Raw genomic sequence first — 17932 nt, 5'->3', positions numbered from 1 at the left:
GAAGGAAGTGCAACAAACCATTAGAGGAAAGAGTTGTAATAAGAGTAATCATATACTCCAGTGTCTGATCATGCAGTGCTTAATGAACCAACCTACAGACTTTAAACTGACATCAAGCTTCAATAGATACAAAGGATGGGGTGGGGAACAATCCGCCCTGGGTACAGGGAGCTCGGAGGTGCTGGAGTGGTCACAGGTTTGTGATCCACTTGTGCGTTGCCGTAAGCTCCACCTGCCACCTGCCTCTGCCCCCTCTGACATTAACTTCCTATTCCGGGGCTGGGGACCAGCAGATACAACAGCTGCGTGCAAGCAGCCCACAGCCCCACGACCGATCCATGTACCTTCCTACTGCCTGGAGGAGTGGGGTGCTCTGGCCAGAGGAGGGTGGTGCCACGCCCCAGGTTCCCACCCCTCCTGGTACACCACTGGGCCAGTAAAAGCTTTGTAGAAATATGTCACTATCTGATCTTTGTTTCCCTCAGATCAGTTGCATTGTAGAATTTTGTAACATTTGCAAGCATCGCATAGATGTGGTAATGCACCTTAGATAAAGTGACTTGCAATTGTAAATTTCTCCTTTCCTTTTCCTGGAACAGGATGCATTTGCAAAGGGTGAGGTGTTTCTAGGCAGCAGTGACCATGGTTATGATGTGAAGCAAGGCTTACCCCCTGGCATCCAGGGCAATTCCACCTGGCACTACGGCATCACCATAGTTACCCCAGATCGCAGCTACCTCCTCACCTGTGAAAATGAGAGTGATCAGCAGGGCTGGATTGCCACTTTCCAGAAGATCATCAACCAGTCCATGACACCCCAGGAGTGCACAGGTAGCTATTCATGCACTGGTGCTGCTCTTCCTCTGGGGAGGGTTACACTTTTGCTATTCTCAATTTTCTAAACAATATTTTTTATGATGTAATGATAGAAGGGACTTGTGGCCTATCAATCAGTCCCTTGTTACCAAGTGGCACAGTGCTGGAAGAAACCCAGAGTTGTAAGGGGCCCCACAACCAGGGGCCATTAAGGTACCCACTTTATAACCTCTACGGTTTTCCCAGTACCCAAAGACCCACACATGGACCTTATCACACACATCTGGGATAGACAATAACCACTACCTTTTTATGTCTAATAACTCCTTTTATTTAGAGGCACAAGATATCATACACACACATAAGCATAGAAAATCTTATAACCTAATATGTGAATCACAGGTGGCAGACTTATCACAGACTGTAGTCAGAAGAAAGATATTTGTAATGAAAAATAAAAAATGGGAACAAAGAAAAAAAATATGTCAGAGGATTCCTATGGCAAAAATCTAGCTCACAGCAAGGCACTAATTTGCTGTGCCCACTCTAACATAGGAAAAGAAGGAGGGAGAAAATATGACAGGAAGAAGAGAACACTCATATCATTCTTAGTGGAAGCAGGCAAAAGTATTCAGCTGAAAGATACTCACTGCCCTAAAGGAGAAATTGTAGGCAGTGGCCTAGGTCCAGGCTCCAAAGAAGAAGCCACACGTTTAGAGGGAGAGAAGTCTTACCATTCATACAGAGTTACAGGCATGCAAAACATTCACTGGGAAATTCTGTCAGACTAGCAGGGAGACAATCCCTGCAGAGACCAACAGAAATTCCCCCTGAGCCTGGGCAATGGCTCTCTTTTTATTCACTACTTTTCCTATTGGTCACAATGGAAGATGGCAATTATCCTTTCCTGGCCTTTTAGTATCCGTCATAAAGCTTCTTTCAGTTTCCTTTCAAGTGGCAGGTTCCCTACTAAAATCTGACAGTATTTCTGACACTAATGAATACCTTTTCTGATTTTAGTGGGGGGTATAAACACACACACATAGTGTTCCCAGGCCAAGAGACAAAAGTGCCTCTAATTAATGGGGACCATGCACAAAATAAACCAGGCCTTTCTGTGGGTGTGAGGCATCAGGTTGTCAACAATTCTGAGGCCTAGGTCCCATAACCTAATTTATTGCTATCCATGGAAAAATTTGTATCTACTAGTTGTGGGAGAAAGCATCCCAGGTGTTATTCACTGCTTTACAGCTAGGGAAAATCACATAGATACTAAGTAGAGAGGAAGCCATGGCCTAATCACAGGGACATGGCCTATGCCAGGGGTCTGCAACCTTTAAGACATAAAGAGCCACTTGGACCCGTTTTCGAAAAGAAAAAAAAACTTAGAGCCGCAAAACCATTATAAAACAAATCTAACACTGCATATATTGTTTCTTATCTTAATGCTATATACAGGATCACTAAATTGAAAATAAAATCATTTTTCCTACCTTTGCTATTTGGTGATTTCATGAGTCTCTGGTTGCACTTTCTTCTTCTGACTGTGCATCCAATCTTTCTTCCTTTCTTTCAGCCTCCTGTATGTTTCCTCTCCTCCAGACCTCATTCTCTCCCCCAACTTTTTCTTTCTGTCTCCCTGTTCCCCCTTCTTTCTGTCTCCGTGCCGTCCCCCAAGCCACTCGGTTTGCTGCCACCGCAATCGGGGAACAGCCCCCAAGCCACCGCCGTCCCATGCTTTCCCTGCAGAAGTGTTGCGCTGACCAGCATTCCGCTCCCTGACATCAATTCTGACGTAGGAGAGGAAGTTCCGGGCCAACAAGGCATTTCTCCTCATTCCATCCAGCCTGAGCCCCATCTCTCCTTGATCCAGCATTTCCCTTCTGTGTCTGTCAGAATTACCATTCCACCTATTTTCCAGCATCACCCTTCTTTGTGTCCATCTCACCTATATCCCTATCTCATCACTTTTTCAGAATCTTCATTTGTCTCTGTCCTTATCTTTACGCCATGTTCACCATTTGCCCTTTCAATGTCTTTATCTCCCCCCACACACTTTTTCAGCATTACTTCTATGTCTCTATTTCACCTCCTCTTCATGTCCCCTCTGTATCTCTATCCTTATTCAGTAGGTCCTGCTTACCCTTTCTCTTCTTTGTGTCACTATCTCCATTTTAAGCTTTCCCCCCTTTTCCTTTGTTACTGCACCCTGTAGCCAGAATCTTTCCACCCTCCCTCCACTCCGGCCCAGCCCAGTATGAAATATTTCCTTTTGTTTCCCTCCCCTCTCTCTCTCTTCTGCTCCCTCACCCACGAGTCCTGCATCTGGCCCTCTCCCTTCTACCTGCACCTGGCAACACCCCCCTGCTCCGCGGCTCTCTTCAGCAACTCGTCAGCAGCGGTGATCAAGACAAGCTGCCGACATCGAGGCCTTCCCTCTACGAGTCCCGCCTTTGTGGAAAAAGGAAGTTGAAACAAGCGGGACTCGCAGAGGGTAGGCCCCGACGTCAGAAGCTTGTGTCGATCGCTGCTGCTGAGTTGCCGAAGAGAGCCGCGGAGCAGGGGATGTGGCTGGAAGCAGGTAGAAGGGAGAGGGAGATAGGAAGGCTGTAGAAGCTCCGGAGCATGACACCGACCCCGGCCAGGATGATTTCTTTTTCAGGCGTGCATCTTACAAGTCCGGCGTCGCGGCGGGAAATAGCCATGCTGAGCAGTGAGCTCAGCACTACACAGATGAAAGCCTTGCTTGCTGATTGGTCCGGCGGCACGGCGGGGCGGGGCCGCCGGACCAATCAGCAAGCAAGGCTTTCATCTGTGTATGTGCTGAGCTCACTGCTTAGCATGGCTATTTCCCGCCGCGACGCTGGACTTGTAAGGTGCATGCCTGCGTGACACACTACCCGAGCCGCAGCAAAGGTGGAAAAGAGCCGCATGCGGCTCTGGAGCCGCAGGTTGCCGACCCCCGGCCTATGCTATAAAGCCTCAGAAGTAATTATTCATTGTCCTTAATATATGAGAAAAACAAACAGAAACTAAAAAGAAGGTAGTCACAGGAAAGATCAAAGCACAAGGAGATTTAGGCCTGCTGTAATTCTAGTATCCCTTTGGCTTGTAAACCAGACAAAATGTGATGTGCAAAATTTCAGAAAAATTTCTCCATTCAGTTCCCTTTAACCCTTTTTCTCTCTGCTTGCCACATTGGTTCTTCAGCTAATGCCAGAGCCTTAATGCAGATGTAAAAAAAATGGAAAAATTAAAGCTGTTTGTACTGTTATTAAGCTCCATACACTAACAGAGTCCACCATGTCACTTTCCTATTTTATCATAAATAGAGCTTTAAGGCTGTTTTTGTCTGCCCATTGAGCTAAGCAGATAATAGAAAGAAAAAAACTTGCCTACAGCTTCCCAAACCTGCCCTGGAGACCCTATGTAAGATCGCCAACTGACTCCAGATTTGCCCAATAGATTGATCCGGTCCTGGGTTTATTCTGTGGCATGAAGGGACTTGTAGTTTTGCTTTTCCTCATATAGTACCTAATAAAAGAGAGACTGTAAATCCCTGCATGTCATGGAGTAAACCCCGAAATGGAGCCACCTGTTAGGCAAATCTGCAGTCATTTGGCAAATCTAAAACAGACATATTATCAGGATATTTATAATGAGTGTACATGAGAGAGATTTGCATACACAAAGCCTCCAGTGTTTGCAAATGCATGTCCTGCATATTTATTGTGTATATCTTAAAATTCTGTGTGGCTGTGATGATTCTGGGATATTTTTGCAAAGTCTTCTGGAAAACAAAACTGAGAAAGTTGCATTTAAATTGTTTATTTCTTACTTGCCTTGGTAAGGCATGTCATCGAGTCCAACTCAATAAAGAGGAGAGCTGTAATGAAAAAAAATACATGCAAGATTTGTCTTACCAAGTGAAAGTATTCATCGTGACAGGGCAAGAAGCAAGCAGCTTTCATATTTTTTCCAACTGGAACAATGGGACTTCTGTTGAAAGCAACATTCACTGCCATGAACTTCAGCGACCTCATCCCTTCATAGATTTGCAGAAAGGACCTCTTGGGCTATTTATTTGTTCAATTTTCTATACCTTTCTCCCAGGGGAGCTCAGAACAATTTACCTGGATTTATTCAGGTATTCAATCATTTTTCCCTGTCTGTCCTGGCGGGCTCACAATCTTTAGTTTTAAAAAAATGTCATTCACCAGCAGTGGACTTAATTCCTCAGATCCCCCATTTAAGTAAAAAAGGTGGAGAAAAAGCCTCGTGATATTTCACATAGCAATCATTGATGATTTGTAAGCTAGCGTTGTTTTTATCATTGGCAAAAAACTCACACCTAAATAGAATGTTGGGATCAAAAGAAATAGAAAACCCACTATTGTGCACAGTAGAAAATTCATTTTATAATTTTTAGTTATTTTTTCATTTGTTCATTTCATTTTATATGGTTATTCACTTCATTTTTTCAAAAAAGCCCCTTTTTTTTAAGAAGGCATATGTAAACAACAACAGATGAAAGAAGAAAAAAGAACAAACTTAGCTCTGGCGCCAGACCTTTGCTGCAAACAAAACCCACCTCTGCCGAAGATAAGAACTTTGTTTTCAATGGCGATCAGAGTAACAGCACAATCAGCGGCGACAGGCCCAGCATTCTCACAATCTTTCTCATAAAGTGGAAAGAACAAATAAGTTACCAACTTGAGCACTACCTGCACTAAGAGCGTGGTAGATTTATTCATACCCCCTGGGTACTTCAACACGCTCTCCATCCTTACCAAGGCAGGACAAAGGAAAGAAATGAGATGTTCGGATTCCACAGCATCTTTGAGGCAGAAAGCAGATAATTGAATATCTGACAGGGTGGGCTTCAGAAACAGAGTGTCTGTTTATTAGAAAGAAGATTAACGAGGTATTTTTTTCTACCGTATTCCATCTTCCTATGCTCCTAGGAATGGATAGGGGGATATGGGAACATAAGAATAGCCATACTGGGTCAGACCAATGGTCCATCCAGCCTAATATCCTGCTTCCAACCGTAGCCAATCTAGGTCATATGTACCAGGGAGAATTCCAAAGAGTAGCAAGATTCAATGCTACTGATCCCAGGGTTAAGTAGTGGCATTGTCTATGTCTATGATAATATTTGCAATAATGGAGCCTTCTGGGAAGTTCTAGCCTTTGCTGTACAGTGACACATAAGAGTAATTCTATAACAAGACACTCAAGGGTATCTGTTCTTTTGCACACTGTAAATGCACAAGAAACTAGCATTTATTTATTAGGATTTATTTAGTGCTACACCACACTCTCCTCCTATAGTATGTGCAGCCAAATGTCACTGCTTGTGTTTGTGACCAGCAAGTTATAGGCCTAGGGAAGAGCCAAGCTTTTACCTGCTTCCTGAAGTAGAGATAATCTTGTATTAAGTGAAGCCTTTCAAGTAGAATTACCAGACGTCTGAGAATTACCAGATGTGCCCTCTTTTTAGAGGATTGTCCAGATGTCCAGACATTTTTTTTTTTTAATTGAGGAGTCTGTCCAGGTTTAGTTGGCTCCCCTGACCCCCCACCTACCTCCTCCCTGGGCCCGGCCACTGTAATTTAATCTTCAGGAAGCCTACAGCAACAATGAGGTGCAAGCAGCTCATGTCGTTGCTGCTGCTGACTGCTCAAAGATTAAATTACAGCAGCCTAGCCCAGAGAGGAGGTAGGTGGGGGAGTCGGGAGCTAGAGAGGTCATGAGGGGAAGCAGCATCGAAGGAGGGAGGGAAGGGGAAGGGGCTGGAGAAATAGCAGGAAGGGAGGGAGAGAAGGAGTGCTGAAGATACATTATGAAAGGAGAGAGTGCTGGAGAAAATAGTAGGGTAGTGCTGGATGGGAGGGGAAGGACAGAAACAGCAGGAGAGGAGGTTGGAAGGAGAGAAGGTCACCCGTGGGGTGGGGGGGTGGCTTAAGGGTTGGAATGAGAGAGAGAGAGAGAGAGAGAATCACCCACAGGAGAGGGGAGTTGGAAGGAGAGAGAGAAAGAAGTACCCATGGGGGAGGAGGGTTGGAAGGGAGAAAGAAAGAAGCACTAAAAGGATACAGAAGATGGGAAGGAGGACCAAGGAAATGGATAAAGCGTGGGCAGGGTCATGTGTCCTCTTTTTTGTCTTCACAAATATGGTAATTCCTCTTTCAGGGAGTGCATGCTAGAGTGTGTGGGCTACTCCAGAGAAAGGTATAATATTGTGTGATGTCCTTCAGAAAGGGTGTAGTTAGGGATACTCCTTGGGAGGACCTTGGTGATCTTGAAGGTGTGTAGAGGGAGATTCTGTTCTTCAGGTACTCTGGGCCATTTCCTTTGAGCTGCTGAGAAATCTAGCAGTACTAACACCGAGGCAAACCCCCTGCTGCTTGCACCGGCCTTGGCTCTCTTCTGACATCACATCCTGGTCCCATGAAGGGAGCTGAGGCCAGTGAGAGCAGCAAGTGGAAGATGTTGCTCGCACTGGTGAACATTTCAAGAGGTACGCAGGGGGACAGAAAGGAGGAGAGGCACAGCGCACCCTTTGGAAACGGCGCCTGGGGTAGTCTACCCCCCTGCCCCCTCCTTACTATGCCATTGGCCAGACTTAAACTTGCTAAAACTTGGCGCCTGTTAGGCGTGCTGAGCCAATATTTTATAACTATGCAGACTACTTTTTGGAAGGCCCCTGACATGCTCTTGGCCACACCCTCTTTTGAGTGGCATGCCAGTAGAGTTAGACTCCATGCCTTGCAGAACAGAGCACAGCCAGAGGCGCACACAAATTTTTAATGGACATCAATTTACTTCAATAATGGTCATTAGCACCTAATTATTGATAATGGAACGCCTCATTAATTAATTGTGCATGTATCATGGGCATGCATACAAATTTGGACACACAACTTTGGGTGCCTTTTATAGAATCCATGGGTACGTGGATAAAGTAAGTGAATCTGCCGCATTTCAGCGCTCACACTTACAGCTCTATGGGGTTCCATTTGTATTTTACAATGGAACCTCGGTGCCTAGATTCCACTAAAGAACGAACAAGTACCATGCGGCCTCAGGGCACCTAAATAGAAGGGCTCAATTCTAGGATTAACCCTTAACAGGGGCAATTCCATAACACTGCACCTATGTTTATGTACCTATATGGCACCTGGGGTGCTGATTCTATAAACGGCACCTAAATCGGCCTGTGCCTAGAAAAATAGCGCCAGCCATATATCGGTCACACGTAGGCGCCATTATAGAATTGCGACTAGAGGCGCCTATGTAAAAACATAGGCACCTGAAATGTAAGCAAGGGTTTTAGAGGTCTACATTTGAGGCGCCTAAGTCACATTCTGCCCATAGAAATGCCCACCTGGGCATTAGGCACCGCTAAGTGCCATGCAATCTATCTTTTATAGAATTGGATTGACGCCTATGACCTAATTTTTCCCCAATTATTGAGGCTGTTAAGGGTATTTTATCAATTAATTTAGGCACCTAACTTTAGGCACTCTTTATAGAATCAGCCCCCTAATTTATAAAGGAAAGTGGGTGCCTACTTTTCTTTATAGAATATTTTTTAAATTAATATTATTTTAATATACATCTCCAATAAGATATACAAGAAGATATATAAAATATTGATGGAACAAATCAGATAGGCGTGTAAAATTCAGACATGAGCGCTTATGCCAACCATAGAGCTGATGTAAATGTTGCAGCTAAATTGGAAAAACCTAACTGTGTGCCCCACCCATGCTTATCTCAGAGTTCACCCATATGCATGCTTACCTTCAAAACCATTGCACCTTTTTGTAGAATAGCGCCTAGCCAGGAATTTGCCATTTAGGCTGCTTGTACATATACACATGTACATTCCAGTATTCTGATCCAGGGCCGCCATCAGAAATTTCTGGGCCCCTTACTGAGCAATCCTATTGGGCCCCCCACGCAGCCTTTCCCCCCCCTGACCCCCCCTTCTTCCATGGGCCGAATACACACATACTTTTCTCTGTCGCCGCACTCTTTGACCAAAAGATTTGTAAGCCTGCAACCACGTCAAGGTAGATTCTTTCAGCAGCTCCCCTCCCTCCCCCTTACTTTTGTGGCCAAGTCAAAATGATCTACCAACAATAAAATTTTAAAAACACAAAGCACGCTGTACGCAGAGAAAATGTTAATTATCATTTATATTCCGCGGGTTTTCAAAGAGGTCAAGGCAGATGACTTTATGCAATGTCACCTCAGTAACAACTATACAAAAATAGACAAATATTCCCCCTCCCTTTTTACTAAACCGCGATAGCGGTTTTTAGCGCAGGGACATGCGCTGAATGCCCCACACTGCTCTTGAAGCTCATAGGCTCCCTGCGCTAAAAAACGCTATTGCGGTTTAGTAAAAGGGGGCCATAGTGCAAAATATAGACAGCATATATAAATTCTCAAAACGGACACATTTTGATAACTAAATTGAAAATAAAATCATTTTCCTACCTTTGGTAATTTCATCAGTCTCTGGTTGCACTTTATTCTTCTGACTGAGCATCCAATATTTCTTCCCTTCTTTCAGCCTCCTGTATGCTTCCTCTCCTCCAGACCTCATTCCGTCCCCAAACTTTTTCTTTGTTTCACCCTGCCCCTTCTTTCTTTTTCTCTCTCTCCATACCCCCTTTCATTCTGTATGTCTGTCTTTCTCTCTCTCTCCGTGCCCCATTTTTCTTTGTTTCACCCAGCCCCCTTTCTTTTTTTTTTTTTTCTGGCTCCCTGTCCCCCCCCCTTTCTTTCTTTCTCCTTGCCCTCCCCTATGCCACCACCATTGGGAAAATGCTGCCACCGCCACTGGGGAATAGGCTGCCACTGCCGCTATCGGGAACAGGCCGGTGCCGAGTTCGCCCTGCTTCTCTTCCCCGCAGGGCCGACCAACTCTCGCCACTCAACGTCAATTCTAACATCGGAGAGGACGTTCTGGGCCAGCCAGGCAGCGATTGGCTGGCCCAGAACGTCCTCTCCGATGTCAGAATTGACGCGGGTGGCGAGAGTTGGTCGGCCCCACAGGGAAAAGCAGGAAGAACTTGGCACCGGCCTGTTCCCAATGGCGGCGGTGGCACTCAAGTGGCTAAAGAGACGCAGTTTGCCAGCCTAGGGAGAACACTGGAGGGTGGCCAGCTGTGCACTCCCTTGGGGCGTAAACCCGGGGCAGACCGCCCCCACCCCCACCTTGGTATGCCACTGTCTGTACCTCACTCCCTCCCTATGACCAAAAATTCTCCTTTCTTCTGTTCCCCGTGTACACAACTATCTCTTTCCCTCCCTTCCTCTCTCCCAAGTCCATGCCTTCTGTGTCCAAAAACCTATTCCCTCCCCCACCTCAGCATCTCTTTCCCTCCCTTCCTCTCTCCCAAGTCCATGCCTTCTGTGTCCAAAAACCCATTCCCACCCCCACCTCAGCATCTCTTTCCCTCCCTTTCTCTCTCCCAAGTCCATGCCTTCTGTGTCCAAAAACCCATTCCATCCCCCACCTCAGCATCTCTTTCCCTCCCTTTCTCTCTCCCAAGTCCATGCCTTCTGTGTCCAAAAACCCATTCCATCCCCCACCTCAGCATCTCTTTCCCTCCCTTTCTCTCTCCCAAGTCCATGCCTTCTGTGTCCAAAAACCCATTCCATCCCCCACCTCAGCATCTCTTTCCCTCCCTTCCTCTCTCCCAAGTCCATGCCTTCTGTGTCCAAAAACCCATTCCATCCCCCACCTCAGCATCTCTTTCCCTCCCTTCCTCTCTCCCAAGTCCATGCCTTCTGTGTCCAAAAACCCATTCCCACCCCCACCTCAGCATCTCTTTCCCTCCCTTTCTCTCTCCCAAGTCCATGCCTTCTGTGTCCAAAAACCCATTCCCACCCCCACCTCAGCATCTCTTTCCCTCCCTTTCTCTCTCCCAAGTCCATGCCTTCTGTGTCCAAAAACCCATTCCATCCCCCACCTCAGCATCTCTTTCCCTCCCTTTCTCTCTCCCAAGTCCATGCCTTCTGTGTCCAAAAACCCATTCCATCCCCCACCTCAGCATCTCTTTCCCTCCCTTCCTCTCTCCCAAGTCCATGCCTTCTGTGTCCAAAAACCCATTCCCTCCCCCACCTCAGCATCTCTTTCCCTCCCTTTCTCTCTCCCATCCATGCCTTCTGTGTCCAAAAACCCATTCCCTCCCCCACCTCAGCATCTCTTTCCCTCCCTTCCTCTCTCCCGTCCATGCTTTCTGTGTCCAAAAACCCATTCCCTCCCCCACCTTAGCATCTCTTTCCCTCCCTTTCTCTCTCCCAAGTCCATGCCTTCTGTGTCCAAAAACCCATTCCATCCCCCACCTCAGCATCTCTTTCCCTCCCTTTCTCTCTCCCAAGTCCATGCCTTCTGTGTCCAAAAACCCATTCCATCCCCCACCTCAGCATCTCTTTCCCTCCCTTCCTCTCTCCCAAGTCCATGCCTTCTGTGTCCAAAAGCCATTCCATCCCCCACCTCAGCATCTCTTTCCCTCCCTTCCTCTCCCAAGTTCATGCCTTGTGCCCAAAACGCACTCCCTCCCCCTTTTGTGTTCCCCGTTTGCCTCCCAGCCCATCTTAGCAACTTTCTCAGCAAAATGTAGCTCGAGCCGCGTAGGCTTGTCTTCTATTTCCTTCCTGTCCCGCCGCACACATATAGCCAACCAGAAGTCTTCCCCGACTTCAGCGCTGACGTCGGAGGGCGGGCTTTGCTTAAGCCCTCCCTCCGACATCAGCGCTGACGTCGGGGAAGATTTCCGATCGGCTCTGTGAGCGGCAGGGCAGTCGGAGTAGAAGACGAGCCTCGCGGCTCGAGTTATATTTAACCCCGCGGGTCCCCCATCGTCCCCGTTCAGCTCTCTCTCTTGTGCACCCCTTTGGGGCATGCACCCGGGGCGCACCGCCCCCTCCTAGGTACGCTACTGGCCCGGGCCCCCTGTCAGCTCCGGGCCCCTGAATGCAGGACTGGTAGTACTGCCCTGATGGCGGCCCTGTTCTGATCATTTATGTGAGTACGTGAATATGTGAGTACTTGCTTCCTAAAAGCTGAAGACAACAGTCAGGTCTTAGTTTGCAGAAATGTAATCTGTTATTACTCATTGAGCATTACTATTGGAAATAGGGAGCTGTGATCTACGCTGTATCATCCCTTTATCTTTTTGTGATTATCTTGCCCTGTATCTCTTTCTTCTTCCTCACAGTGGAAGCACATTTTAAGCACAGATCTTGAGACCTCCTGCAGACATGACGTCGCTGCTCCTCTCTGCCCAAGATCTCTGGAAGAAAAACTCTTTTTTTGGAATTTGAAACATAACCTGTTGAGTTTCTGTTTGTTTTTAAAATGTAAAATATGTATAAAAGAAAAGGGAGGTATAATTTACTTGAAACCTGCACAGCAGTTGGGATGCATCAAAGGAGCTATATTCTGGACGGTTTCACAGTTAAGTTCTTGTTATGAGTCTTTCTGAAGCCCTCTGTACCTCTGTGAACTCTGAAACCAAATGTCTTGGATCCTTTCTCTGGTTCAACTGCATGCATGAATCTGCTGCAGTCCTGATTTCCTTAACAATACATACATACACTGGAGTCACAGACTTTTAAATTCTGCCCAAGCATGACAACACTATGCATGGCCTTCAACAGTTTGGCCATAATGTGTCCTAGCGTCTTTTCGTAATTATTTAGCCCTGCTCAGCAGCCAGAAAAGTATTTTTTACGTGTATTCTGCTGTTGGGGTTCAAATCTCATGTTAAGAGCTTTAAAGTCACGTGACCCTTATTGTGCGATGAGGATCGGGCAGTGGGAGATACTGTGAGTGGGAAAAATTGTAAGTGGAGTAGCTTAGAGGTTAGTGCAGCAGCCTCTGAACCTGGGGGCGTGGGTTAGATTCCCACTGCAGCTCCTTGTGACTCTGGGCAAATCACTTAACCCTCCACTGCCCCAGGTACACAATATAAGTAGCTGTATATAATATGTAAACAGATTTGATAGTAAAAGGTGGTACTATCAAGTCCCAACCCCTTTCCCACCTAAACACTTTTCTGGCTGCTGAGCTGGAACAAGAACTATAATTAAAGATGAATGTTGTGAGGGAGCTCAGTCTCACACTGCCTTGGGTGAATCTCTTCTTAAAGTCAATTAATAAAACCCAGTAAATAATTAAGTACAATATTACTGTGCTCTGCCCTCCCTTCTTGAGGGGGAAGGGGTGCAGAGGAGAGTGTGATCCTCCCTTCCACCGTGGACCCATCCACCCCCATTTCTGGGGTTCCAGGGAGGGCTCGGACTTCCTCAAGGTAGTTCAAAGTAATTGGAAGGTTGGGGTAAGCATGCTGTTCTTGGAGGTGAGCGAATGTTAAGATGAAGGTGTAATTATTAGGAACTCAATTTTATCACATTTATCTAATAATGAATTCATCAAAAATAAAGGTGTATTTTTTAGTTTGTCTTTGTGTCTTACTTGAAAGAACCTGTTGGATTCCTGCATGGGAGAGGGCCTGGTGCAGACACAACCTTGAAAAGCGCCACTGACTGCCACACTTCCAGTGGAGGACCTTTTGCTCTAGCAGGGTTTGAGGATGCCCACCAGGCACAGCAGCAAACAAAAGTAAGAGGCCTAGGCCTCCCTGTGGCTACACCACTGATGCATATTTACAGATAAGTGGTTTTTTTTTGCTAAATATCATTGAAAGGAGAATTCCACACTTGATTTTCCCTTGAAGGAGGCAAGATGCTTAAACATTGATACATAAGAATATAAGAGTTGCCATACTGGGACAGCCTGAAGGTCCATGATGCTCAGAGTATACTATTTCCAACAGTGGCCAACCTAGGTCACAAGTACCTGACAAGATCCCAAAGAATAAAACAGATTTTATATTGCTTATCCTAAAAATAAGCAGCGGATATTCCCAAGTCCATCTTAATAATGACTTAAGAACTTTTCTTTAAGAATTTATCCAAACCTTTTTTAAATCCTGCTAAGCTAACTGCTTTCACCACAATCTCTGGCAACAAAATCCATAATTTAATTACACAACGAGTAAAGAAATATTTTCTATGGTTTATTTGTAATCTACTACTTAGTAGCTTCATCACATGCTCCCTAGTCCTAGTATTTTTGGAAAGAATGATCAAGCAATTCACATATACCCGTTCCACTCAACTCATTATTTTTTAGGCCTCTATCATATCTCCCCTCAGCCATCTCTTCTCCAGCCTCAAGATCCCTAACCGCTTTAGTCTTTCCTCAAAAAGAAGTTGTCCCATTCCTTTTATCATTTTTGTCGACTTTCTCTGTACCTTTTCTAATTCTGCTGTATCTTTTTATGAGATGTGGCAACCAGAATTGCACACATTTGAGGTGTGGCTGCACCATAGAGCAATACAAAGGCATTATAACATTCTCAACTTTGTTTTCCATTACTTTCCTAAACATTCCTAACATTCTATTTCCTTAGTTGCCGCACACTGAACTGGAGGTTTTAACATATCCTCAATGATGACATCTAGATCCTTTTCCTGGGTGGTGATTCCTAATGTGAAACCATGCATTATGTAGCTATAGTTTGGTTCCTCTTTTCCCACATGCATCATTTTGTACTTGCTCACATTAAACGTCATCTGCATTTTGATGCCCAGTCTCCCAGGCCCGCAAGGTCCTTCTGCAATTTTTCAAAATCCTCTTGTGATTTAACAACTTTCAGTTTTCAATGTATTGTGTTTTATGTATTGTGTTTTAGGGTGGATGTACATCTGATGAGACTTACTGATCACCCACTGTATGTAAGTGGACTCAAGTTTTGATTGTCAGATTTATCAAATTATTCTAGGATATACTCAATAGATAAGACATATCTGGAACAATTTTTTTAATTTTAATTTTTATAACTTTCAAATAAAATTCACAAGAATACATCTTGCTACATGAAATACAGAGAAGGAAAATTATTCAAGAAAATTTCATATAATACTGTATAACCAAATCTTAATCCCATTTCTTAGACCACAGTAACAGTAGGGGCAGTCAACATATATAACAAGGATAAATTAAATGCATATCATTTGAGGAAAAATCTTTATGTGAATCAACGACTAAATTATTCAAAAAAAAGTTCCCTTTTTCAATCATTCCTTGATGATCTTATTAATATCTAGGAGCTGCTTCAAACTGCTAAAAATGTAGTACAATTTTTAAGCTGCACAAGAGAAACAAAAAATATTGTGCATGGGTAAATGATATCCCCCTCCCCCTTTTACAAAACCATAGTGTGCCGTGGTGGCAACAGCTCCAGTGCTCATAGGAATTCTATGAGCATTGGAGCTATCACCGCAACCATTACTAAAAACGCTAGCGTGGTTTTCTAAAGTAGGGGGTGGGGATTTGTTCCTCTCTGTGCTCTTGCACCAAATATGTGTAAGTCTGATACCCTCTGCATTTTTCAGTTTTTTTGTTAGTATGTTACACACTAATTAATCATTGTACCTCCAAATTCCAAGCCTGGGCTATGTCTGTCCCGATAAAGCTAAATGCTGCAAAAACAAAACTTTTATGGCTAGGCCCAAAATTGGACTGTCTTCCTCCAAGCGTAACTTTGGATTCCAGGGTCTCCCTGCAGAGCGAGTTCTCTTCCAAGATATTGGGAGTTCTCATAGACTCTTCTCTTACTTTTAAGGATCAAATAATCTCTCTTGTGAAGAAGTGCTTTTTTTAACCTTCGAATGTTGAGGAAGGTCAGAAACCTTTTCCACTAACAACACTTCTCTGTTCTGGTCCAATCTATCATATTATCCCAGCTAGATTACTGTAAAGCTATCTGTTTCAGCATAACAAAGACCTGCCTTCAAAGACTCCAACTGATACAAAATATCTCTGCAAAATTAATTTTTGGAAAAAGTAAATTTGACCATGTGTCTAAACCTTCACTGGCTTCTGGTCTATCTCAGGATTCACTTTAAATGTGCATGTATTACTTTTAAAATTTTATATGGCATCTTCATCCCTCTTGTCCCTTTATTATGGAATGCTTATAGATTCTCCTATGCAAGAGGCACCCAACAATTCAAACTCTCCCTTCCTTAAGTAAAAGGAATCAAAGGAGTCAAGAATTTCAGTCAATCCTTGGTTTTCAAATTTTCTCAACTATGGAACGAACTTCCTCTTATTTTAATGGGGCCTGGTCCTTCGTATATCTTTAAAAACTATTTTATTTGCCAAACACTTTGGAATCCAGTCATATTAATATTTTCTGCTTGTTACTTTTTTCAATATTTTTTAATTACTGTTAACCGAATAGAGTTCCTTTCTGGCTGAAGACCTGGTAAACAAAACTAAGTTTTAGTTTAGTTTAAAACATCATGTTTTGCATTACTTTACCACAAAACAATTTGCCTTGGGATTCCTAGCTTTTGGTACTTGTGGAACCATGCTCCATGAATAATACAGCTTGTGAAGTTTAATGCAGGCTGCATTAGTCATTATGTATAATAATGAGTTGCTTTGTTTGCATTTGCAGGTGATGCAGCTCATTGATTTTTAACATGGGTTGGGACAGATTTTCATGCATTATGTAAAAAGAAAGCGCAAGCTATTTGGGGGTGGGGGGGTTTGAAAACTTTTTATTTATGTACTTTTCATTCCAATTCAATAATAAATCACAGAAGATAAACAAGACAATCATGGCTACAGAGAAAAAAGCTGACAAAGCCCATCAGCTGCTGATGGACCAGCTGCTAATTCACACACTGCAGAACCCTGGAGGTACAAGGAAATTCCTTGTACTTTTATTAATGGCACTAGAGGCAAAGAGGAATGCGAAGAGGGGAGTTGGGGGGGAGGAGAAGGTTATTATTTAAAGCAATAATATTCCTCAAATTTGGCAGTTATAGGTCAGGTATCCAACTCATTTGTAATAACTCATTAGTCTTGCTGGTTCTTACAAAAGTTCCTTATGCTGTAAATTTCAAATGTTCTTTAGCATACCCACAAAGTTTATAATAATGAGAGAAAATAAGGAAAATATGACTAAAGAAAGAGATGCTGTCATTAAGAATGAGGATAAAAAGTGCTGATTCAGTCATCCTGAGTAATGTCATGCACTGGCAAACAAAGGATTTGGGTTAGGTACTCTGGCTTGGATTCTGGCTGAGACTACAAATGCAGAGAAGAAATGACTTCTAGCCATTGTACAATAGTGACCCTTAGTTGCCGGACTTTAGGTCCACAGTAGCCAGGTTTAGGCGAAAGCTGCAGTTTATAGCCCCTAACCGAAGATTCTTCTATAATGGCTGTTAGGAGAAACTACAAAATTTCCCTTCCTATCCCTGTAGTAATTGTGAATAACCAGGCCAAAAAAATAAAAAAGCATAATGAAAGGAATAAAATACAGATTTTGAAGCAAGGCTATTCAAGAAGATAAGGAAAAGGAATAACTAGGAGTTAAAAGGGGGACATGATCCCTCGGCTCTTACATGATGGCATAATTCAATCTGCCTGTGACTTAGCACCTCACTGTTACATGTTGAATCAGTGAGGCTGTTCATTAACAGCAAACAGGACATACGTCTCTAGTCAGGCTGGGAGAGCATTGCCTTTGGTTACAGTGCTATGAAAACTGTAAAATGTTTTAGTGGAAAAGGTGGCACCTCTGCCCCTTCCATCCCTCTCTAAGATTTAAAGAGAATCCTTTTCTTGTCTATGTGAAGGATGGTGGCACTAATGGAGCTTAGTGAAATCGGAAGTCGTCCACAAAGAGAAGAAGCAGACTGTTCAGAAGATGAGAGTGAAGAAATATTCTGAACATCAGAATTCCTGGATACAGTACTGCTTGGCTTGAAGAATAAAAAGTAAGAAAATCTTATGGTTGATGCTTTCTGAGTGACAAACTAATTTAAAAAGTAATTATCTTATGAGAGGGGAAGTCATGTTGGAGCCTGTTCTTTGTAAATATAAATTTATCCATGCTTGGAGAAGGGGGGTGTGTCGTGCTTCTTTCTGAGTAATGCCATCACTGTTAGCTAACCCTATCCTGGCTATATCTGTTTTTGAAGCAAGATATTAAAGCCATGAATTAAA

General features: G+C 44.0%; 1 protein-coding gene across 2 annotated transcripts in view; it reads left to right on the top strand.

Annotated features, from left to right (window-relative positions):
• The window catches only part of LOC117355220 (arf-GAP with dual PH domain-containing protein 1-like), a 113879-nt gene extending 100618 nt beyond the window's left edge, over positions 1-13261 (top strand). For both annotated transcript variants that reach the window (XM_033933445.1, XM_033933446.1), the window contains exons 10-11: positions 600-831; positions 12060-13261. In XM_033933445.1, coding sequence (XP_033789336.1) covers positions 600-831; positions 12060-12088 — 261 coding nt within the window. In that variant the 3' untranslated portion in view covers positions 12089-13261. The remainder of the gene's footprint in view (positions 1-599; positions 832-12059) is intronic.
• Positions 13262-17932: the final 4671 nt, after the last annotated feature.

Source organism: Geotrypetes seraphini, chromosome 2 (genome assembly GCF_902459505.1).
Source record: "Geotrypetes seraphini chromosome 2, aGeoSer1.1, whole genome shotgun sequence".
In the NCBI taxonomy this organism is placed as follows: Eukaryota; Metazoa; Chordata; class Amphibia; order Gymnophiona; family Dermophiidae; genus Geotrypetes; species Geotrypetes seraphini.
This window is presented reverse-complemented; position numbering and strand designations above follow the sequence as displayed.